Source organism: Pseudorasbora parva, chromosome 17 (assembly GCF_024679245.1).
Source record: "Pseudorasbora parva isolate DD20220531a chromosome 17, ASM2467924v1, whole genome shotgun sequence".
Lineage (NCBI taxonomy): Eukaryota > Metazoa > Chordata > Actinopteri > Cypriniformes > Gobionidae > Pseudorasbora > Pseudorasbora parva.
This window is the reverse complement of record NC_090188.1, coordinates 24,989,124-25,012,895: the sequence shown is the minus strand read 5'-3', so window position 1 is coordinate 25,012,895 and position 23,772 is coordinate 24,989,124. Positions and strand designations below refer to the sequence as shown.

Here is a 23,772-nt window from a genome sequence, read left to right as displayed (position 1 = left end):
CAACCAATCATCCAACGGAAAGGGCTGTTTTTGAAACACGGTATTTTTCAAACGGCAATCCCACCTAAACAAACCGATCTGTTTGTCAGAGAGTTGATATTACAGCAGTTTATTTCTGCAGTTTACTTTACATTAAATTTATCCACAATATGGATTTGGACTCGCTTAAATATGCGGAATTGCAGCGCCTCGCAAAAGAAGTTGGAATGAAAGCGAATATGAAGGTAAATCGCGTTTACTAAGTTAAAGTAACGTAATACAGTGCTGTTTGCCTGCAGCAACCCATGTGTACTGAATGATATGTGCGTGTGGTGTGTGTATATATATTGGCCTACATTGTTGACGTATTTTGCTCTAACGTTATTTATCTTATATCACAACGAATCGTTTGTGGCTGCATGTTTTCTAAATGCTCGGTTTTGATTGCTTTTAGGCTGAAAAGCTGTTGAAAGCTTTAAAAGAGCACTTTTCAAAACAACAGCAGCAGACATCTGAGAATGTGAGTAATATCTTTGTGTATTGTCACCCATAATCTGTTTGAAAAATGAAGCTTTGCAATAACGAAAGCAACACTGTATTGTTTGCAGGGGAATGATGCAGCCGACGCGCACCACGATGCTCTCCCTCCCGTGGACGCGCAAGGCGAGCACACTGCGACGTTTGTGACCGAGCGCCGCGGAAAAGGCCGCACTGCCAAGAGAAAGCTTAGTGGATCTTCACCTGTCACTGCTCCGGTATACATGCGCATATCAACATATGTTTTATTCTGATATATATGGGGTTATATAATTGTGTAATTACATTTTTATATGTAATATTTAGACTGAAGAAAAACCGGCACAAGAGGAGAGCCGAAGGGGCTCCAAGAGAAGGAAGGTGTCCTCAGACAAGAACGCGCAGGCTTTACTTCCAGCTGAAATCTCTACTAAAGAGGATACTGCGGAGAAAGCTCTAGATTCTGGGGAAACCAAACAAGGCTCTGAAGATGCTTCTACAGAGCCAAGTGTGAAAGGTGAGGCTTGAATAATATACTCAATTTAAAGTTGTTCATGGAGAGTATGTAGGTATTATTGATTAATTAACATTCTAATTACAATCTAATAGACGAGGGAGTTATTTATTATTTTGTACTTGTATAGTTTATCCAGTGATGACTTTTATTAATGAATTTATCTTGCAGGTGTTGGGAGAAGAACCGTGGGTAAAATCCCCCGTCATGAAGGTCTGATGAAGAGGAAAACTACACTGCGGCCAACAACTCCTAGTAATACAATTCTTCAAACTTTATACGTGAAAACAAAATATATTTTCCAGTACCTGTAATTTTTTAACCAAAAGACAGTTTCTTGTTATCGATGATGGTTCAATCTGAGCTTAATTGTAACCAAATGTTCTGAGCTCAGCAATTCATTTGCAAATCTTTATTTCCCAGATTTCAAAAAACTCCATGAGGCTCATTTCAAAAAGTTGGAGTCCATTGATTCCTATGTGCAAAGGAAGAACAAACAAATGGAGGTGCTCAGGAATTCAGTCAAGGAGCTGAAGGTAACAATGACATAGGGTCATCAATCATTACCTGGAACAGTTTTTTTGTTAATTAAAATAAAGCTCAAATAAAATAGAAATATTAGATGAAAAACTTTAATGAAATGAAAATTTACCAACTGGAAATATATAGAAAACTAAAACTAGGAAATGTATAAACATTACTAAAAGCTAAATATAAACATTTAACAGGCGCTAATTCAAAATATGATTTAAAAACTAAATAATACTAAATCTAAAACACTAGTTTACTTTGAGCATTTTGGAGTTCACACTAGATTTTCAGTTTTGTTTTTTGTAATTTCAGACTCTTTCAGAAAAGACGCTAATGAAATCGGTCGAGACAAAAGCTCAAACTGTAAGTCACCAAACTGCTCAGAGATCAGCTGTCAGAATTCACTTTTTAAATTTACATGCATCCTGATTGTGACATCTTTCTAAAACTTTGGAAAGAAATCACACATCTTGTTAAATGAGAGTTGTACTGTGTAAAAAAAAAAATATTTCTAGAAGAGTTTGACCTAAATTATAAGCAAACTTTATCGTCTCCCATTAGAAGATGCCAGCTAGCCGAGTGTCTCTCTTCAGTCCTGGTGTGCAGGAGAAGAAACCAGTGCCAGAAAGACGCAGGCTCACTCAGCAGTCCAAGTCTGCCTTGAAGGACAGCACCACCTTCAGGCCAACCGTCCTCACCACCAATAAAATCAATGTGAGGTAAATGCATCAGTATGCTTAAATCCACTTACATTTATAATGCTTTTAGTATTGAGATCAAGTTAAGTATAGGTGATAATGCCAAGCATTGACATGTAAAGTGACTTTTCAACTTTTCGTTTCTGCCTCTAGGTTCTCGCAGGCGACTCAAGATAACGAATACAAGCGTTCGCTGGTAAAGACTCCAGCTCGTATGTCTCCTTTTGTCCCTCTCACCTCCACTCCAGGGAGAAAATCTGATGTTACCAAAACCAAACCAGAACTTAATAGAAGTGTCAACGCCATCAATAAAACACCTGGTATGGGTAATGCCATTCTGTTGCATCATTTTTTTGCAGTTTTTTAACAGATTTTTATTAACTGTTGGTTTCATTTGTTGTTTTGTTTTTTGCAGGAGTTGCTCCATTTGTTTTCAATGGGAACAACAGCATTTCAATCACACCTGGTACCAACAAAAAGAACGCATTTGATCTGAAGGCCAGTCTCTCTCGTCCACTCACCTACAAACCACACAAAGGTATGTACACTCTCACACAAATATTTAATGTAATGCCTAGAACTAACATGTCAGGGAGTACTTTCTTGGATTAAATTGTATCCTGGGCTGCACATTTAATACAATATCTAATCATGATTGATTACAATTATGGAACATAATGCCACATATATATATATATATATATATATATATATATATATATATATATATATATATATATATATATATATATATATATATATATATACTTTTTTTTTTATCATCATCAAACCAATGACCAATGCATTTACATTTGAGGTTTAACACTATAGAAAAGCAATAAAATGTTTCCAGGAAAAAAAATTCCTGCTTGATTTCCATACAAAAAATATAGCGTGCTGATGCTTCAAACAATGGTACAAAGCTATTCAAAACATCATTCAATGTAAATTGTGATAATCGTAACTAATAATTGCAATTACAATTTCAAGGGAATAATTGACAATTATTGTCTTCTTTAATTTCTGCAGGAAAACTGAAGCCTTTCGGAGATGCACAGGAAAACACAGCACTTAATAAATCTCAGACTGTTCCTTCACACCAGAAAAACTATAAACAGCACCAAGTTCAAACCAGGTTAGATGCTTATTTTGGTTAGGCATTGAGAGATGCATTAAAACGTTGGGGTCAGTAAGATTTTACAAACCAAACCCCATTGACTTTCTGTTGCGCGAGGCTGCCTCCTTGTTATTTCTGACCAAGCCTGCAGTCTCCCTCTCATTTACTGAAGCTTTCGCGCCTCAATCGCCCCCCGGTGACCGGTCCCAATATAGCCGCCCCTCTGTGTTTTCTAATGGACGCGAGGCAAACTAAATAATAATTACATTTCTAATATTTTTTCCCCAAAGTTAGTTAATGTCACTGAAGGCAGTTATCATCACGATGATTTCATTTCAAGTGTTCGTTTTTAAAATAAGTTTAGTTAGTTATTTGATGCTATAAAAACGGGGGGGGGGGGGGGGGGGGGGGGTGACGTCATGAGGCACTAACAGACTTTTTTCTGAATTTTTGGGAGCAGATTGGAGCTTTAGCTTTAATTTCTACATTTCCATAACTGTTTATTTCACACCAACATAATTCATTGTTCTGCATCTGCGAGAGTGTGGGCGGGCTTTTGATATCGCAGCTGTATTTCCTTCTACTTCCTGCGCAACTCCGGTCCCGAAATCGCTACTGCGCAGACTCGGTCCCAAGATGTCGGCGCCGTGCAGGCCGCCTAAAAGCTTCAAATCTGCCAAGCGGAAACGGATGATGTCGAGTCGTCCATATTTTTTTACGGTCTATGTTTCTGACTTATAACAAAAGAACTAACAATGTCTAAAAGCTGATATGTGACAAGGTGTACAGAAAACAAGCTAAAAAAAACAGAAGTTGCTGACCCAAAAAAACAAGCGTTTAAAGACATAAAAGTGCATACATGCAATAGAGACAGAGCGCAACATGCTATATTACACTGAGAACTGCGCCCACCGGAGGGGAAAGTAATCAGTGACACGAAATATAATAAATAAAACTAACATTTGGATATTTGAAAAAATGTTTACTGCACACGTAGGCATAATGAGTGTCAGGATCCCAAAATTGAACCATTCCTCCTGCTGAAGCTTCATGTCTCATTGCCTGTATCCACTTTTGTCACCTTAAAGGTCCACTGAAATCAAAATTGTTTTAGCTTTTAGTATGACTGTGTTAGCCTTAAAGTTATGAATAAGCTGGTATGTTCCAAAACTATGACAAAATTTGCATTTAGGAGATATGAGGATTCAAAATTTACTGTCTCACTTCCGTTAAAATGAATCTCAGATTTTGGTGACATCATCACAGACTTCACTTTCTTGTCAAATCGTCTGTCCAATCAAAATGCTCTCTAGAATCTAAAGCCCGCCCCCTACACAGCTGAAGTGGCGGCGGAAATTGGTCAGTTGTTGACACACATTTACTAATTTCTACATTGTGAAAGGCACATAGCACAATATGTGATAGGAAACGATACAGTGTAAATATGCTTTCATTTGAGGCGAATTAAGTCTGTTTTCACATTAGTTTCACACACCGCAGCAGCACACTCACACACTAACGGCTCTGGTCTAAATTTAGACTACAGACACGAGAGCGCAGTGCCGATCATATGTGCGAGTCGGCACAGACAACAAACATATCGACCCATTTGAATTCTGCACAGAATGCTGCATTTCAAAGCGATATGGAGGAGATTATGGTGGTAAACAGTGTTAGAGGAAACTGGCTTTACCAAACAGAAAGGTACGCTCTAGTCAAACTGTATATTAACGAAACGCTATTGGCTGTTTCAAAAAGAGGGAGGAGCTGCTAACAGTTGGAGCCATTTCAGGGGAAATTACATCAACACATTGAATAATGCGCCGCATTTCAAGGCACTTCAGTGGGCCTTTAACGCTCATATTTTGGGGTCGACTGCTCATAACATTGTGTTTTTACCAAGGGGGTAATCTAGCACTCGGAAAGCGTTCCATAGGGGCGGATCCAATTGCTAACCAAGCAATCACATGCTGTTAGCATCCCATTGACTCCCATGAGTCACATTAGGTGTGTTCGACATCGGCTGCGGCTGGATGCATGCGATCGGCGAGAGTAGCTGAGTGCAGGCGGGGAGGAGCTGCAAATGGAGACGTGAAGTCGGACACTTTCTGCTTCCCGTGGTGACGCTTGCACTGCGTTTGCAAACTTTATCACAGCTGAAGTTAAATAAATGCAATATTTCTCAAATACACAGATGTTTCAAATGATATTTACATCCAATACTCTATGCACTGCTTAATAAAGCGTCTATTTGGACAAGATTAATGTTCAACATATAAACTTACACTATCAATGAAGTTGTGTCAACGGTTTTTATCAGTTTTAGTTTGATAAACATGACAATATAACATTGCGACTACATGAAAAGAGGTTTTACTGTTATAAATAAATAATTTGTGAGCATTAGCATAACGTAAGGTTTTAGAATAAACACGAAACGCACGTGTTCGCTGTCATGCGGTGAATCGGCAAATCGTGGATCAGCTGTGTCGTCATCAGAGCTTGTGCATCCTCCTGCAGCCACCCTTGAGAATCTGCACCGGCTGCATCAGCCGCCTGCTCTCGAATCACTCTCGCGGTACTTTGTTGACATACGTCACAGTCACGTGCCGTCGGCGCTGTCTCAAGTCGGACAAAATTTCTAACCGGCATGCACTGCTTTAAGTCAGCCGCCGATCGGTCTGCGCATCGCTAGGTGAAGTCGAACAAGCCTTTTGACAGTGAATAACTTTACATCTGAGGCGTTTAAAGACTCCATTTGCCCATTGTTTATTTCTAAAGAAACACGACAATGCATAAAAGGCTCCATTACCTTGTATCTTACACTATCGCTCTGTAGAAGCTGTTTTTGTAAAAATAGGCTATCGATTGCGTCATAAACAACGCGACTCTGTCGCACAGTTGAGAAATTACCGGATAGATAGGAGAAGATGCTCAGAAGCAATCTTTTACTGTCTATGAGACAGTCGGAGCGACGTGGAGACAAAGTCCGATTAAAGGGGGGGTGAAATGCTGTTTCATGCATACTGATCTTTTTACACTGTTAAAGACATGGAATCCCATACTAAACATGGACAAAGTTTCAAAAGTTAAGGTGGACGTTTGATGGGAGTATTTCTTTGTCAAAAATACTACTTCCGGTTAGTCATAAGTTTCGGCAAGTTTTTTGCGATCATGCGTCCCCATTGACGTTAGTGGGGGCGGAATTTCCTTGTATGGGCCTTACGGACAATTCTACCGGAAGCGTGTGAGAGAGAGAGAGGGAGAGAGCGAAAGCAACAGGCTATGCCCATCAAAGCGCTCGTAGGCTGCGCTGCACAGGTAATGTGCACAATTAACAATGACATCAAAAAGTGCGTTTTTGGTTGCCAGACCAAGACAGTCCTGCACAGATTCCCCCAAAACCCCGCGGTAAGGCAACAGTGGATGTAATTTGCTTTTCCGGATCAGCAACTGAGTTGCGCGAATGTTTATATCTGTTCGCTGCATTTCGGTGCCGACTGTTTCATAAACATGGCCCAGCATGACGCCGGATTTTCCCGATCGCCTAATGCTGAAGGATGGAGCAGTCCCAACGTTAGAACCGCGGGCGGTGAGTTAGACTGCTTCAAATGTCTGTGTCTATGCTCATCAAGTAGCCCAAACATGATCACGTATAGTTACTATATATATTACTATATATAGAAATTGATCAATGGAGCATGCGATGTGTAGTGCGTGTACATTTGTTTAGCTGGCCACTATATGTGTAACTTTATGTTTGTGTATTGTAAAAGCACTCAACAATACACAAAGAGTGGGGAAATATGTTGAACTAAATAAGCACGCTTCTTCATTCAAATGCGCTACTATTCCGTGTCTATCTATGTAAACACTAACTTAACCTGTCTACACAAACCACGCGTTAACACACAAACACACGTGCACAACTGCACTTCCCACATGTACACCTTCAAAGACAAAAATACGACGATATAATTCAAGTATAAATATGTAAATAACACAAGCCGCTAAGCATATTATATAGTTAGTGTATATCGTACCACATAGAGACGTCCTGCTCTAGTCGTTTTTGCTGCTGCTCCTGTTCAACTGCAGCCTCTGGGTCTGATTCCGGATCATAGATGTATGGCTGTATCTGATTAAAAGCCATATTTTTATTTTGAATAAAGTTTTTTCCCCGCTGTTAGGGATGACAGCTTTACGACGCACTCAACCCAATAACAGCGGCGCGCACACGTCATTATTTAGCTCCGCTCACACGACACGCCCCCACCCGCTCGGCTTTTTTCGGAAAGACTCGGAACAGCGCATCTTTCTTATATAATTATAAAAAAAATAAAGACTTTTCGGAGATATGCAGGATGCAATGCTACTCTATAGGTACTCAAGATTGACATGACACTGACTGAAACTGAGTGTTTCACCCCCCCTTTAAGTCAAGGGAGAAGAATGGGGAGAAGCCCATAGTGCATAGTGAGCCAAAAGCAATGGGACAAAACATTTAAACAACGTGATTCAGATTTCCCCTCGGTGTGGGCGTGGCCTAAATACGGGAAACGGGTCTCTAGTAAGCATGATGACATCATCCGTAGCAACGAGGTCAACCCCGCCCTTACTCTCAGCTTAAGACTTCTCTCTATTCCTTAGTAAAAATTGCTCTCAGCAGCTTCATGAATAGGTTTTAAGAGAAAACTTGTAACTAAGAACTTTTACTTCCATTTAAGAGAACCCATTTAGGAGTGGTAAGAAAAAATGTTTTGTGAATATGGCCCCAGGTCGAAATAAAAGAAAAAGGCATTTTTGAAGGGGACCTTTCGTTGCATGCTTGTACAATCGGCTAAAACGAATGCGCAGGTTACGTTTCTGAACAAGTGTTCCCGAGTCCATGTTTCTCATACTGTTCATGTGAATCACGCCACAGTTTGAGTTCAACCTCCTCCAGGTAGTCTCGGGTTCGATGCGCTCCCAGGTGCGCCTGACAGCTTTTACATTACCAATTTTTCAAGCGAACCCCGTTCTGAACTGCCTTTATTTATATTCTTAAAATGAGAGAAATTGCTTATTCTGAATTTGTAAGCTTAGGCTTAAGAGACAGGAACGAGTTCTTTTTTTTAAAAAACATATCTTTATGCTCTGAGTATGGTTTCACTAATAATAAACGTATATTTGCATAAAGCATGCATATTTGTCCATACCCATATTAGAGTATTAAAAACGTGAAAAATATTAATTTAAAGTACATTTAGAACTGATAAAAATGTGTGATTAATCGCGAGTTAAATCATGACAATTGTGCAATTAATCGTGATTAAATATTTTAATCGATTGATAGATCGAACATTCCTCCATATAATGGACTTTACTGGCAACCAACGGTTGAAGGTCCAAATCAATGCGGTTTCAAACGGCTCTGCACTATCCCAGCTGTAGGGTCTTATCTAGTGAAACAATCAGTCATTTTCAAGAAAATATTTAAATGGATATACTTTTTAACCATGAATGCTTGACTTCAGTGTTGTGATGTCATTATGCCGGAAAGGTCACGCATGACATACGTGGAAGTAAGGACAACTAATTATTTTAATAAGAAATGTTTTTGGGCACCAAATCGGCATATTTGAATGATTTTCTAATGGATCATGTGCAAATTCCTTTTTTGCAAATTGAAATGTTTCATAGTATTACTGCAGCCTTGTAGCCTGATAAGCCAGACCCACATCAAGATGTATGGTCTGGAAACTCACCATTGACAGGGCTCAATCCGAGGGGCGGGATAAACGGTTGTCTTTCTAACTCCCTCTGCACGTGATAGGATAGTGCTACAACCAACCAGAGCAATGAAGGTGAAACGGAGCTTGTTAATAGATTAAACATTCGCCGTATCCGGTCGGCAAACCAACGTTCGCCAGCTTCTGTGTTTACTAGAAGCACGCAAGCGTCATTATGTTAAGCCCCGCCCACCAACTCTATACATTATGTGATTGGCCCGACAAGAGTTTGGCGTTTACAGCTCAGAAGGGTATTGAGAGTTGCTAGATGACACTTGCGGGCAGATGAAATTTCCTGCCGCTAGGGTGCATCTAGATTTCTAGGCTAGCAGCCTTGGTGAACATAAAAGACTTCAAGAACATTAAAAAATCTTGTTGACCCCACTTTGTAAACTAGAATTTGATCTGTCTTTTAGACTGAAATAAAATGTAATCTCATTGAAAATGCTTTGCTTTTTTTTAAACTTCAGAGAAGGGCGACGTGCCAAACACACAGAAGAACGAAAACAGAAGAAAGAGAAGGTGCTGGGTGCCAGACGAGGGCTGGTCATGGCCTAACAATTGTTTTTACAGTCTTGCTTTCTCAAATGCTCACTGTACGTGTTTAGCTTTAGTCTGTTTTGTTCCAAACTTTTGTATATTTTTACTCTTCTTTAAACACTTGTTTTTTTTTTTTTTACTTAGGTTAATATGTGATGCAGCTATCAAACTAAATCTTTACCTTTAAAAAAAAAAACATTTCTAGATGAGGATTTTATACTCTTTAAACTGTTTTTGATGTATATGTAAAGAGATGCCCTGATGAATTGTCTTTAGTATGAATAATTACATTTGTACTGGGACAAAAATAGTCACACAAAATGTCTATTTGAACGAGCAATAGTCATACATTATCATTTTGTACTTTTTTGTTCATGTGTTTATTTTTGTATGTATATATGTGTATGTGTAAAAGATGTTGGCCTTCAAAAAATACGTCCAATTTCTTTTTTATTAATAAAACAGTACGTTTGTTATCTGTGATTGCTGAACCCAGTTTAATTCAATTAGACCTCAGGGTTTCTCTTGTAAAGTTCATATGCAAACTCCTCTGTGTGGGCAAGGTCGTTACATAGACCAATGAAGTCAATCTCCAGCTGAAATGGGCCGTCTGCTTTGTCCCCCAATGTAAAACCAATACTCTTCACCTGAAAGCACCCAAACAAGTTTTGAATCAGGGATAATGAATTTGCACCACAATTCTCTCATAAATAAAGCATCATAAGAAATGGAAAGATAAACGATTATATGTTCATTTCAATTACTAGATAAACCATGAGGAGATCAGAAAGACATGCTGACCTTATCTAACCAGAGGACGTGCTGGTTATCCTGTATTCTTCCCCGACTGGAAAGGAAAAACTTGGAGAATGGGATCTGTAAAATAGAGTGATGTTATCATTATCAAGCAAGAGATTTGGGGCTGTATTCACAAAACATTTTATCTTGGCACTAGAGTTCTCCTAAATGGCTGTAAAAGTTCTTAGTTGAGAGTTTTTTCTTAAAACCTATTCACAAAGCTGTTGAGAGGAACTCTTACAAAGAAACAGAGAAAGGGTTAGTTCACCCAAAAACTAAACTGATGTCATTAATGACTCACCCTAATGTCAATTCACACCCGTAAGATCTTCGGAACACAGTTTAAGATATTTTATATTTAGTCTGAAAGCGTTTGCAAGTGTATACACACTATACTGTCGATGTCCAGAAAGGGAATAAAAACATCATCAAAGTAGTCCATATGTGACACCAGTTAGTTAGTTAGAATCTCTTGAAGCATCGAAAATACATTTTGGTCCAGAAATAAAAAACTACAATTTTATTCAGCATTGTCTTCTCTTCCTTGTTTGTGTTCAAACCTCAAACAAAGATTCAAACGGTTATGAATCAGTGAATCAATCAATGATTCAGCTTGCCAGTGTCACGTGATTTCAGCAGTTTGACATGTGATCTGAAAAATGAATTAATACACTGATTCACAACTGTTTGAATCTCTATTTGAGGATTGAACACAAACAAGGAAGAGAAGACAATGCTGAATAAATGCTGTTTTTATTCACTTTCTGGACAGTATAGTGTGTATACACTTGGATACGCTCTCGGACTTAATATAAAATATCTTAAACTGTGTTCTGAAGGTGAAAAGAGGTCTTACGGGTGTGGAACTACATTAGGGTGAGTCATTAATGACATACATTTCATTTTTGGGTGAAATAACCCTTTAAGATATTTTGTGAATACGGCCCCTGGACTGTTCAAATGTTTGGGTCTGGTAAGATTTTTTTTTTTTATGTTATTGAAAGAAGTCACATTTTCACCAAGGCTGCCTTTACTTTATCAAAAATACAGTAATATTTTGAAATATTACAATATCAGTTTTTATTTTGTTTTAATTAACTTAATTTTTTTTATTTATTCCTGTGTTGCAAATCATATTTTTTTCATTACTCTAGTCTTTAGAGTCACATGATTCTGCAGAAATAATTTTAATATGCTTCTTTGGTAATTTCTTAATATCAACGTTGAAAACAGTAAATATTTTTGTAGAAACCGTGATACATTTTTTCAGGATCCTTTGATGAGAGTTCAACGTTAAAGTTTTTATGGTCACTTTTGATCAAATGAATGTTTCCTAATGAATAAAGGTTTCTTACCGACCCCAAACTTTTAAAAGGTATGGTAAAATGGATTTATCTGAATGCGATTCCATATAAATTATAGATGGAGTGTCTTAGGACATGCCTTAACATCCTGCCAGTAGGGTCCCCCTCTAGTGTAGAGGAAGTAACTGTAGATGTCATCTCTTTGATGAGAAAAGAAGGTCTCAACGGACACGTTTACCATCCAAGGTCTTCCATCTCCCCGGATACGCATATGTAATGTATTGAAACTTGACCAGTCATAGTGCTTCTTTCTGTCAAATGAGGCCTACAACAGAAAGGAATATTTTAAAGGTCAAACTACATGTTATTTACCCTTTCCTCCTATAAAGGCATTCTGAAGCGAAGCAATGATTTGTGTAAGAAAAATATCCATATTTAATATGTTATAAAGTAAAATATCTAGCTGCTGCCAGACCACTTTCCGTATTCAACGCCTCTCGCAGTTCAAAATGCTTACATTACATCATACGCAGTGTCAGTTATGCTTTTTTTTTGGCAAGCTGAATACGGAAGGCAGTCTGGCGGCGGGAGCTAGATATTTTACTTTATAAAGTTTTAAATATAGATATTTTTCTTACAAAACTCGATTGATTTGCTTCAGAAGGTCTTTATTAACTTCACATAGCCATGTGGAGTAATTTTATGAGGGACGGATGCACATTTTTAAACTTCAAACTCAATGGACCCCAATTGACTGCCATTATAAATCTTGGAAGCATCAGGATATTTATTAATATAACTTAAATTGTGTTCATCAGGAAGAAGAATGTAATATACACCTAGGATGGCCTGAGGATGAGTAAATTCATGGGGTAATTTTCATTTTAAAGTAAACTACTCATTCAAACCAAGCAGACAGCAAGAAAAGAGGAACTGAATAAGGTGTCTGAAATATGATAAATAAAGAGTCAGATTATGGATCACATAAAAGTACTGTACTGACCAATGGTTGTTTGGCACGCAGCGTGCAGTATCCACTGTATCGAGTCTCTCCATCTCGCGGAGGCGTGGAGCACAAAGTTCCATACAGAAAACATGTGGTGTTATTCTTTCCCAGTTTGATGTATGCCACACTGTGGCCGCCAATCTCCTGATCAGATGACACGACCCACTGATCAAGACTCTCCGGCCCACGGAACTCCCACTGGACACGGGTCTGTTCAAGCATGTGCTCTAGTAATGGCCTTCCTTCTGGTCCAGTCCAGCGCTGGACAAACTCATCCTTCAACAACCCAATGTGCTTCTTGATACCCTCCACACCTTTAGAGAAATCGAAGTGTATCTTTTGCCAAGGCCAACGGGTGTCTGGGGGCTGACCTGGTCTGCGGTAATCCCGCTCATAGATGCTCCTGGTGCTCAGTATTGCTGAGCATCCAAGCGTAGATGGAAATAACAGTCGTTGTCTGTGAGTGACACCATAAACTCGAAACAGAGTTTTAAATGCTGTCCTTGATACATCCATTTGTTCTGGTCAGCAGAATGCTAAAAAAAAAAAACACATATAGTGAAACACAATATTGATTTTTTTTAAATATATATTACCTGTCATGTCATACATACAATTTATTAAATTGCTATGGTATGTCCATTTGAATGATCTTAAATGACCTCTTTATCAATTAAAAATACTCGGCTGCCTTTAACATTTTAGGATGGGGGGGGGGGTCTCTTGCACGATCATATAAATGTATATGTATATGGGGATTAGTGGGATGTAAAATCTTTAAAGACCAATGTAAATCGCTCCTGAATATGTGCAGTCCATCACTTTTGACTGTAATAATCAATGGAAATAAATCTAGTTGAAATACGTGACATTAGAGGTCATTACAGTTACATGTAAGTCTAGAGCCAACAGCTTTATTACAAACACAGAGGGTGACCACTTTTATAATGTTTAAAAATAAAAAAGTAAATGTAAAATATGGTTCGATAAGCAGTTGTTTTTTCTACTCATATGTGCCATTGCAGTACGTCACATAATCTGTCCTTACCTGATAGAAGCACGCGTGCTTATGGTCCTACCGAGAACAAATATCTCTCGCAGTTGATTCCCGCACACATCACAATTAGTGATTAACAAATATTATTATAATTTCGCTAAATTAGTGTATACATATTATGTATATTTAATAGACACAGCACATTTCTGATCCGGTGTATGTCGTCGGTTTATTGGAGTGGCGTGTGCGCATGCGTAGTGCAGCTCTAGCGCCTTTGTGTGGAGGAGTGCGGCGCTGCTGTTTAAACACACACACAGGGGAGCCAGGCAGCTAACCATGGTGAATGTAAAGAAACGGAAAGGTCGGGTCGTGATTGACTCTGACTCGGAGGATAGTGCAAGCGATGATAATTTGGATCAGGTAGGAATACCATTCACGTGAATGTGATCCAAAAACCTCGCTGTTTACCGATCTCTAAGGCGCTAAGGTGTCAGAACTGTATGTGTGTGTTGAAGTCCCGTGCTAAGTGATGTGGGAAAGCTAGCTGGTTAGCAGGGGCCTATATGGTGGCGTCGTGTTGGTTTTAAGACAATTACACCTTGATTTTTTAAATATTTTACGTGCTTTTTGTTGTCGCCTGCAGCACGCGGGTATTTCGGCTTTACAAAAGTGGCCGCGTGCGTTTAGAACCTTTTCTGTTTTATGACGTCACGGCGCCGCGGCTAAACTTCTATTTCGGTTGTAGCTGTAGAAATGTGACGAGAGACTAGAGCGGGCAGACTCTTCTCAAACGCGTTCTGAAAGCAGCTTTTGATTGGACAGTTAAAAAGTCACGTGATACATGAAAATAAGACTATGAAGACCCATTAAAGTAATAAAGTTTACTGTTGTGCCAAAAGAGCTTAACACAAAATATGTAATTTATGATGTGCTTAACTACTAGTGGTAATTTTATATATATATATATATATATATATATATATATATATATATATATATTTATATATATATATATATATATATATATATATATATATATATATATTTATATTAAAAGTTATTTAGAGTTTGTGTTTTGAAATGTTTAAACATTAATTTAGACAAAAAGTGCTTATGAACATTATTTAATTTAATTGTGATATTATATGATAATATAAATACTTGAAAATGTAATTTTCTTTTTTGTAGAAGTTTTCAATCTTATAGGTGTCACAGACTCCTAAATATGATCAACCACATGTGTCAATCCTAAAATTTAAAAGCCATCTATATAGTTATTCTTGTATAAAGACCCAATATATACTGTGAAAATAAATATTGAAACCATGTCTAAAATATTATGAGGAAAATATTTAGTTTCTTTTAATGTGCATTTTTTGTTAGATATTTTTGTTAATATAATTCTTTTAATTAGTAATTTTAGTCTAATTGTTATTCTAATTTGTATTTATATTCATATAAGTATTTGTGTTTTTTGATAATTTATTTGTAATAAAATTCATTTCAGCCCAGACCCCAGTCTGAAAACCCTTGCTCAGTGACCAATAAATGAATTTGAACCATGATACGCCTCCTATAGGCGGTACTCTATACTACACTGCATATCAACCTGTGCACTTGTTTTCATTTCCTGATGGTGTTGACAAATTACAGAGCTAGCCAGCTAGCAGCCAAACAGAGCACAACACAAACACTAACAGCAGTGTGATTACTGACATTGTTACTATACAGATTTTTTTTGTTGAGTTGCATACATATGATATGCTGAAGTTTTATTTAATACTGGTGGTTTAAACAAGTACCATTTCATGATTCTGCTAAAACACAGACCATATTTGCAATGAAACCCCCATGTTCAGTATAGTTTGACATCGATCTGTGCATTGGGATGATTAGACACTGTTTAGCTGTACAGTGTGTGTTAGAGCATTGAGAGTGTTGGGTTATAACTATCTCAAATCCTCTGTTATATGTGTTCTAGTACTCCAAGATAAAACTAGCATATAATCAAACACCCTGACAGGCAAGCTCATAGATCACTATTTGGGTTCATTAAAAAAAACAAAAAAACACTGCTTTTGTTCTTCATAATGCATTTTTCCGCTGCCACACCTTCCCTGCAGACTTCTAATATAAAGTAGAATTTTGTGGTCATGGACAACAAAGAGAGGGGATCCACCTTATTTTTTCTCCAAGTACAAGGAATTTCACTTGGTTGTTGAGAAACTGTCACTCTTCCTCTGCTTTTTGAAGGAGCTGCTGTCTCTTGCCAAGAGAAAGCGTGTGGATTCTGATGAACAGGAAGAGCCTGTTAGTAAACCTGCCGCCTCCACGGACTCCGAGACGTCAGACAGCGATGATGAGGTATGGAGCTTTTCAGCTACTAAAGGTTGGTTACAGTATATTCACTCAGGGTTTTTCCTGTGTCTTTGGTGGTGTCAGGCAAACACGATCATCCCCACACAGAGTTTAAGGTACCCTAGATATGTGAACTGCGAGTCAAAATAGTCCAAAATAAACACACTGGCCCTCATTTATCAATCTTGCGTAGAAAGTGGTTAAATAATGGCGTAAGATTATGCTTACACTCCTCTCATCGCCTGATTTATGAAGCTGTGCGTACCTCTGCAATCCAGAAGTACGCAATACCTGCCCTTGATAAATGCCGCGGCTGAAACCGATCGTCATTAGAATAACACGCCCCTATATATTCAAGGCTCCGCCTCCCCCACGCCCTCATTTTACACCATGGACAAACAGAAGACGGCAAAGAAGCTAAACTTCTCCGACGTGGAGATCGGGCGCGCTTAATCATCTCACTAGTCCACTAGTCAGGGCACTGATTAGGACATAAGTCAATGGGCTGACTCCCTGATCAGTGCTCTGACTACTGAACTATTGAGATGATTGAGATGCCCATCGAGACCATCACCAGGGAAGTGGAAAAAAACCCGAAATTGTTTTATTTGGGAGTTTAAAGAGTGGGATTAAAGGCGCTTACAAAAACAAAATGTGGACCCAAATTACGGGTACTATTAATAGTGTGGAGGTTGAGAAGCGCACTCCAGCAGTTTAAATAGCTGTTTGGATGATAAATTACCATCACAATGCATTATTTTACAGCACGTTTTGAAACAATTAGCATTTAACTTCGTATCACGGCATGTATTGGGGTGTACAATAGTGATGATGATGTGATGTGGAGTAGGCTACCATTCATTCACATTAATAATTACATGAAAATTTTTTAAGATTCTTCTTATTATTATTATGATTATTATTCTTAATGATTATTGTTATTATTCTTAATGATTAATGATTATTATTTAAAAAAAGAAGGTCATTTTTATTATTTTGTCAGTCTGAATTATTTTAGTCCCAGTCCGTGCGCTGCTGCCGGGTCAGGCGGGCCTGAAACGTCAGATAAAGCGCACAGCCTCGCGACTGGAGGAATACATATGCCTACAAATCAAACGCTTTGGTAAAGTCACACAAATTAAACATTGACGTTCATGTTGCACAAAAATAAGCACTGAATGTTATTGTTGTGGTTTTTAACAGTGGGTCATATAGCATATCTTGTCAGTGCGTTTTGTGGTGTTAGGAATTGTTTTTTCTGCGCATTTCCCCACTAACTCAAACGTGCGTACACCACCTCCTGAGCTGACGTAGGATTTGAGCGTGCCGTACGCCAACGTCCATATTGATAAATTTCAAAGTCACTGTGGGTTTGGGTGTACGCAAGGTATACGCTGGATATTTGGTGTACGCACTTTTGATAAATGAGGGCCACTGTGTGTAATATGAACTTATCGAATATATTAATGATATACATAAGTACATTTATATCTAAAAAGTTAATAATAAAATGATCAACAAAGTAGAACATTACTTATAAAAACTGGCAGGTGTATTATTTTGCATTTACACTCCAATACTTACTGCACAGGTCATTTGACATACAGTGTTGGTTATAATGAAAGGATTCACGAGTTTGCAAAACTTGCATTGAACAAAATCTCTGCCGCTTTGAGCAATGGTAAGCGGATTCTGACTAACTTTAACACACCTGATTGCCTATTGTGTTCACACTCTCAACAGCTATGTCTGTGATTGGCTACAAAGCTCAATGCTGAAAAAAAGCATTGTAAATAGAAACCTTTGACGCTTTTCACAGAGTGCTTGCACAAACTTCTGGGAGCATTGTAAAGCATCAAGCTATCAGGTTTCATCACATTAAATTATCAACTAAATCTTTGACAGGACAAAGATACATTTTGAAAAAGAAAAACCCTGCAAACTTTAGTTTGAACCATTTAGAATAGGGTTGCGCCAATAGAAAATGATATAGTGCAGGGGTCGCCAACTGGCAGACTCTGGTCCGGATCCGGACCGAGAGATCCATCCATCCGGACTGCGAAGCCTTTTGACGCACTGAAATAAATAAATGCCAAATGCGATTTAAAATAAATAAATAAAGAATCACATTTATATCAGGCAGGTCAGTAGAACCGTTTTTCCTATGTTGCCACGGTTGCGTTGACAGTTAAAGGGGTCGCACACCGGACTGAAGCTCAGCGGCGCGTCTCAGGATCTCACACCGGACGCACACATTATATACGCGCAAGCTCAGTTTTGAATCGACTTCTGACAGAAGAACTGCAAGAGGAGTGTATCTCTTGTAGCACAGGGTGAAATCAGTATGTACATGGACGATTTGAGGGAAATATAATATAAATGTAATACATCGTGCAGCTCTTCTGTCAGAAGTCGATTCAAAACTCGCTCGCACGTATGTGAGTGTCCGGTGTGAGATCCTGAGACTCGCCTATGAGCTTCAGTCCGGTGTGCGACCCCATTTAGGCTACGTTACTATCTATACTCACTATATGTTTAGACGCCTGCAGCGAAGAGACTGAGAGCAGAAAGCGGCGTGCGGAGGCTGAATCAGAAATGGACCCCTTAACCCTCATTCACTATTCCCTACGTTAGTAAATGGTAAATGGACTGCATTTATATAGCGCTTTTAACAGACCCTATGGCCATCCAAAGCGCTTTACATTCCGCCTCGCATTCACCCATTCATTCACCGACGGCGATGTCAGCCATGTAAGGCGCCATCCAGCTCGTCGGGAGCAGCTGGGGTTAGGTGTCTTGCTCATGGACACTTCGACACTTGGTCAGGTGGAACCGGGGATCGAACCACCAACCTTTCGGTTTGCAGACAACCTACATGAACCACTGAACCACTGTTAGTCCACTATTACAGTTCACTTGAAGGAGTGAATGAAAACGAGTGTGTGAAGTCGGACAGCTGATGTGTGTACATCGGCTGTACACTCGTTATTGCGGTGCAACATGTGAGTACACTCAAACATGTCCACTGTGGTTTCGGACACCACTACAAATGGCTGTCCCCTCAAATAATGCCCTATTTAGGGTATAGGGGCGATTTCGGATTCAGCCATACACATTTTAAAGACACCTTATCCTCAGCAGTCTGAGGTAAGGGCGCAGAAAATAAATGAGCCAATATCTCACGTGCACTGAAGTTTAGACAATGTAGCTATATTCACTTTTTTTATTTTTGGAACCAGAAATGTTTATGCTTCCATTCCATCTTTAAGTTCAACTCAGCTCAGCCCTTTGAGATGTTATTTACGTTTTTCAGCTGGCAAACCTCAGCCAGTTTTTGCTTTCACTTTCAGTGAATATTTGACTGTAGTTTGAGACTCTTTACTGGCATAACTCTTCTGCAAAGTTTGCAAATTGCCTGTGTGATATCCACAAGCTCGTCTTTTGGGGGAAATATTTCTATGCAACATGACATTGTTTTTGTTTTTTTATCACCAAATCCATCTTTGCTCGCAAAATGTTATACAGCGAATTCTCATTTCCCTCAATAAAACTAAATAATTAAATAAATGAATCAGAAAAGTAAACTATTGCACCCTCACAAATGATATAACGTATCTGAAATCTCACAGGCTGACGATATGACTATAGAGCATATCGCTCCAAACACTAGTCAAGAAATATAATTTCGAAAACTGAAGATCAGAGATGTGTGAATACAGTTGATCCTACTCATCTCAACAGGCCTTCTTTAGCAGATAACATTTTCACATCACAGGAACCAAGCAAATTATCATCACGGTTTTATTGTATTCTTTACTGTAAATAAAGGTTCAGGATGTCTGCCAAATCAGTATCATACAGTGAGAATACACTTTTATCATCATTGGCATATGCATGTTTATATATGTCAAACTCATTTTATTAATGTCATGAATCGATATTCCAGTGAAAAACCTTTCTCTGGTGATGTATGCTGGACTTCTCCAGTCATTTAGTCCTCTTAAGCCTGGCCTACCTGGCCTATTCTCTTAAAATCAACTGCAAGCACACATTTAGATCTGCCTTCTCCAAACATCAACCGATGATGTGAACAAAGTCACCCATTTTTATTTCTTGTTTTAAAAATCACTCATATGTATGTTACAATACAGAAGTAAAAATGTGTTGCTACTTTTCCATTTAATATACAGTTCTGGTCTAAATCTCAGTGGTTTATTAGTACATGCTATTCCACAAATATTAGTTTTGGGGTTGATTTACCGTAAGCTGCTGTTACTAGCAATAAATCTCAATCTCACTTTTATTTTTCTCATAGATTACCATTTTATGTAGACTTTTAATGAAAATCAGTAGCCGGTGTAATGAGAGAGCACATTTTTTTCAAGCTTATGCAGTAAAATTGCAGAAATCTGCAGGTTTTAGTGGTTATTTAAATAGTCCATTTACTAACAGAGCAAAGAGGTGCAGTTGTCATTTTAGGTCTTGATAATTTCAATGGAAAAATATACAGAGATATTTAGAGCATGCTACAATACTAAATACATTGAATCAGTTGTGTCTTTTATGTCTGAATGGGTGATGTTGTGTGCTATGTGAAATGGATTTTTAAATATCCTGGGTCTGAAAGAAATCCCCAGTGTCCATGTAAAAAGTTGTTTGTAAATAAAACGCCTTATCAATGTGTTCTATTGATCTGTTAGTGGACTGTTGGAGGGACTAAAACCAAAAAGAAGGGGAAACCTAGCAAGGGGCCCGAAAAGAAGAACACAGTCAAGAAAAGAAAGGGCAAGGCGGCTTCATCCGGCAGCTCAAATGGAGGCAGCTCAGCAGAGAGTTCGGCTCCAGAGGAGGGTAAGGCTTTGGATTTTGAAATGCTGATTTCTGGAAAAGTACATTTCTAAAGTTGTTTATTCCTGCTTTGTTTCATAAGGTGAGGTGTCAGACTCTGACAGTAACAGCTCATCCTCCAGCTCAGATTCTGACTCGTCATCAGAGGATGAGGTTTTCCGGGATGGTTATGGAGATGATCTAATGGGGGATGAGGAGGACAGGGCCCGTTTGGAGCAGATGACGGAAAAAGAGAGAGAGCAGGAGCTGTTTAACCGTATTGAGAAGAGAGAAGTCCTCAAGAGGAGGTGAGGGGAGTTTCAAAACTCAGATCTGAGTGGCCACGGTCTGAGTTAGTCTTAATGAGCATTAAAATACAGCAACATTCTCAATGTTGTATTTTGTTATCTTTATTCTGTTTTTTCAGTTATTTCAATTTTAGTTTGAACTTCAGTGTTTTGAAGTGCCCCTCTTATGCTTTTTCCGTTAGCACCTTTTATGTAACGTGTTATGTAGCTGTTTGTGATTGTAAAAGGTATGCAAAGTTTCAAAGATCAAAGTGCATGATAAATAGTTATTTTCTCCTAAAAGAAAGAATCTGAACTGACATAAACTCGGAATCTGGACTTGATGAAACGAGTCATCATCTGTTTGCAAAATGGCATCCTATGATTTTTGTTGGCTGCATGTGAACGACGTCTACTTTGACCCTCTGTCAAAAACTGTAGTTGTAGCTAGGGCCTGGAAGAGCTTGGTTTATGTTGTCAACATGTAAAGAAAACAGACTCTGAGTCCTTTTTGCATACATTTTAAAAGGATGAGGAATCGTTCAAGAATTGATATGGAAAAAACAACACCATTGTTACTGTTTAAATTGCTTTTATCTGTTTTGGTAAAAAGTAAAATATGAAAGTAAAATACGCTTGGTTGCTCGGGCATTCATAATGGAGCTGTGCGGAACAAAGCAAGTGTTTTCAATTAATTCCTATTAAAGTTAAGCTTCAATGGGCATGAACTGAAAACACGCCACACCGTAAATTACTGTGCAGCTGTGAATGAATGACAGTACGGCCGAAAATGGGTGCGCACTGTAGGGCTGGGCGATATGACGATATTATCATATATCGACGATATCTCGCAAATATCTCTATTGATAACAGTCAGTGTTATCAGACGATAATCTACAGTATAAAAATGACAACTGATAAACTCACAGGACATTACGTTGCCAAAGTACATTATAAATAGCAGTTACCATACACTCACCTTTTTAGTGTTTTTGATGCATAGCTACAGTAGCCTATATTGAATTATGGATAAGACGTTGGTTGTGTTTTCATTATACACGCGCAAAGAGAAGCACGTTGGATTGGCTAAATGTTTTAAACCGCTCTAAAAATATTATTGGCTATTAGGCTAAATTATAAATATAATAGCCTATTAATAATACAAACATTAATCAAACATGGAAACCTGGAAAACATTTAAAATAGCCTACTTATGCTAAAAATAAAATGAGACAGAAATCATGGGGGGGGGGGGGGGAATAGCTCATCCTTAAACGGTTGAAAATGTATATAAAAGCTAACCATAGGCCTGTATTTTAAATACTATAAAATAAAGGTGTTAGAATAAAATTATAATATAAAAAATTGAAAGAAAAATATATTAAAGTGATGTAAAAATGCGTGTTAAACTCACAGCTCATGCAGTGTTGGAGCACAATAGCCTATTCTGGACAGAAACATGAGCTACTCGCGTGAACACTGCACTTTGCTTAATTCAATATTTTAGTTTCGAATCGTTTCATTTAAATGTGGACATTTTAAGCTTTCTATTAGGGATGCACCGAAATGAAATTCTTGGCCGAAGCCGAAACCGAATAATAATGAAATGCTTGGCCGAAGACCGAAGGCCGAATACCGAACGCGGTGTTTCGCATTTTTTCCATTTATTTGGCAATTTTTTTTTACCATTACAATAATTAAATAGTAAAAATTTGCTTTTTACTATTTTGTGTTGCTTTTCAGAGAAATAAATCAAATAACAAAAATACAATTTCAAAATATTTATTTAACACTGAATTTTTTTTAAACATTCCAGCAGATATTATACAAACTAAGCACAACATAACTTAAAATAAATAATTAGTAAAATAAAAAATATATTTTTATTTGGCCATCTTAGAAGCCCCCCTTCTTGAATAGCCTATGTTAGGCCTATAACTGACTGCTGAAAGAATGTAACTCCTGTATGTCTACAACAACAAATGTGCATTAAATAGTGCAAAAAATGTGGATGAACCCACAACAAATAAATAACTGTCCTAGACATAAGCCTACTTAGCCTACTTCTTCAGGAAAAGTGGCAGGTTCTTCTTTATGAAAAGTAGCTTCTCTGCTTTCTCACATGAAAGTCGGTTCCTCTTCTCATCGATGACATGAGATGCAGCACTAAACAGTGCTTCCACACTGCTGACATGTTTGCTGCATAAAGCACGCGGCTCTGACTCTACGTGGTTACTTTTTGATCGCGTCATTGTTCGGCCAAAATTATTCGGCCTTTTTACTTATTCGGCCGAATGCCGAAAGTGCTTTTTTTGGCTATTTTCGGCCGAATAATTTCGGTTGCCGAATATTCGGTGCATCCCTACTTTCTATATGCATTTTTTTTTCAATAACGTAATTCATGTGATGTTATCAGCTTATTTCATTAATGTTAGTTTTAACATATTAGAGTCACACCGGTCCGCTTCGCTCATTACAGGCTCATTCTCGTCAGAACGCCCACATATTAAAAATGGTCGGGTTTTAATC

General features: G+C 38.2%; 3 protein-coding genes across 3 annotated transcripts in view; 2 read left to right on the top strand and 1 right to left on the bottom strand.

The window, feature by feature from the left end:
* Positions 1-33: 33 nt before the first annotated feature.
* nusap1 (nucleolar and spindle associated protein 1) lies at positions 34-9,817 on the top strand. The gene is made up of 12 exons (XM_067421160.1): positions 34-224; positions 434-499; positions 588-734; positions 823-1,012; positions 1,181-1,264; positions 1,433-1,545; positions 1,853-1,903; positions 2,102-2,259; positions 2,392-2,558; positions 2,654-2,776; positions 3,268-3,373; positions 9,597-9,817. The coding sequence occupies exons 1-12, from the start codon at positions 150-152 to the stop codon at positions 9,682-9,684; spliced, it is 1,368 nt and encodes a 455-aa protein (XP_067277261.1). The 5' UTR covers positions 34-149; the 3' UTR covers positions 9,685-9,817.
* A 286-nt stretch (positions 9,818-10,103) lies between these two features.
* On the bottom strand, positions 10,104-14,026 carry ndufaf1 (NADH:ubiquinone oxidoreductase complex assembly factor 1). The gene is made up of 5 exons (XM_067421161.1): positions 13,823-14,026; positions 12,772-13,310; positions 11,908-12,093; positions 10,468-10,542; positions 10,104-10,313 (listed from the first exon to the last, which is right to left on the bottom strand). The coding sequence occupies exons 2-5, from the start codon at positions 13,288-13,290 to the stop codon at positions 10,173-10,175; spliced, it is 921 nt and encodes a 306-aa protein (XP_067277262.1). The 5' UTR covers positions 13,291-13,310; positions 13,823-14,026; the 3' UTR covers positions 10,104-10,172.
* A 16-nt stretch (positions 14,027-14,042) lies between these two features.
* The window catches only part of rtf1 (RTF1 homolog, Paf1/RNA polymerase II complex component), a 17,918-nt gene continuing 8,188 nt past the window's right edge, over positions 14,043-23,772 (top strand). The window contains exons 1-4 of the mRNA XM_067421153.1: positions 14,043-14,191; positions 16,025-16,135; positions 20,830-20,980; positions 21,060-21,264. Of these exons, the coding sequence (XP_067277254.1) occupies positions 14,108-14,191; positions 16,025-16,135; positions 20,830-20,980; positions 21,060-21,264 (551 nt within the window). The 5' untranslated portion in view covers positions 14,043-14,107. The remainder of the gene's footprint in view (positions 14,192-16,024; positions 16,136-20,829; positions 20,981-21,059; positions 21,265-23,772) is intronic.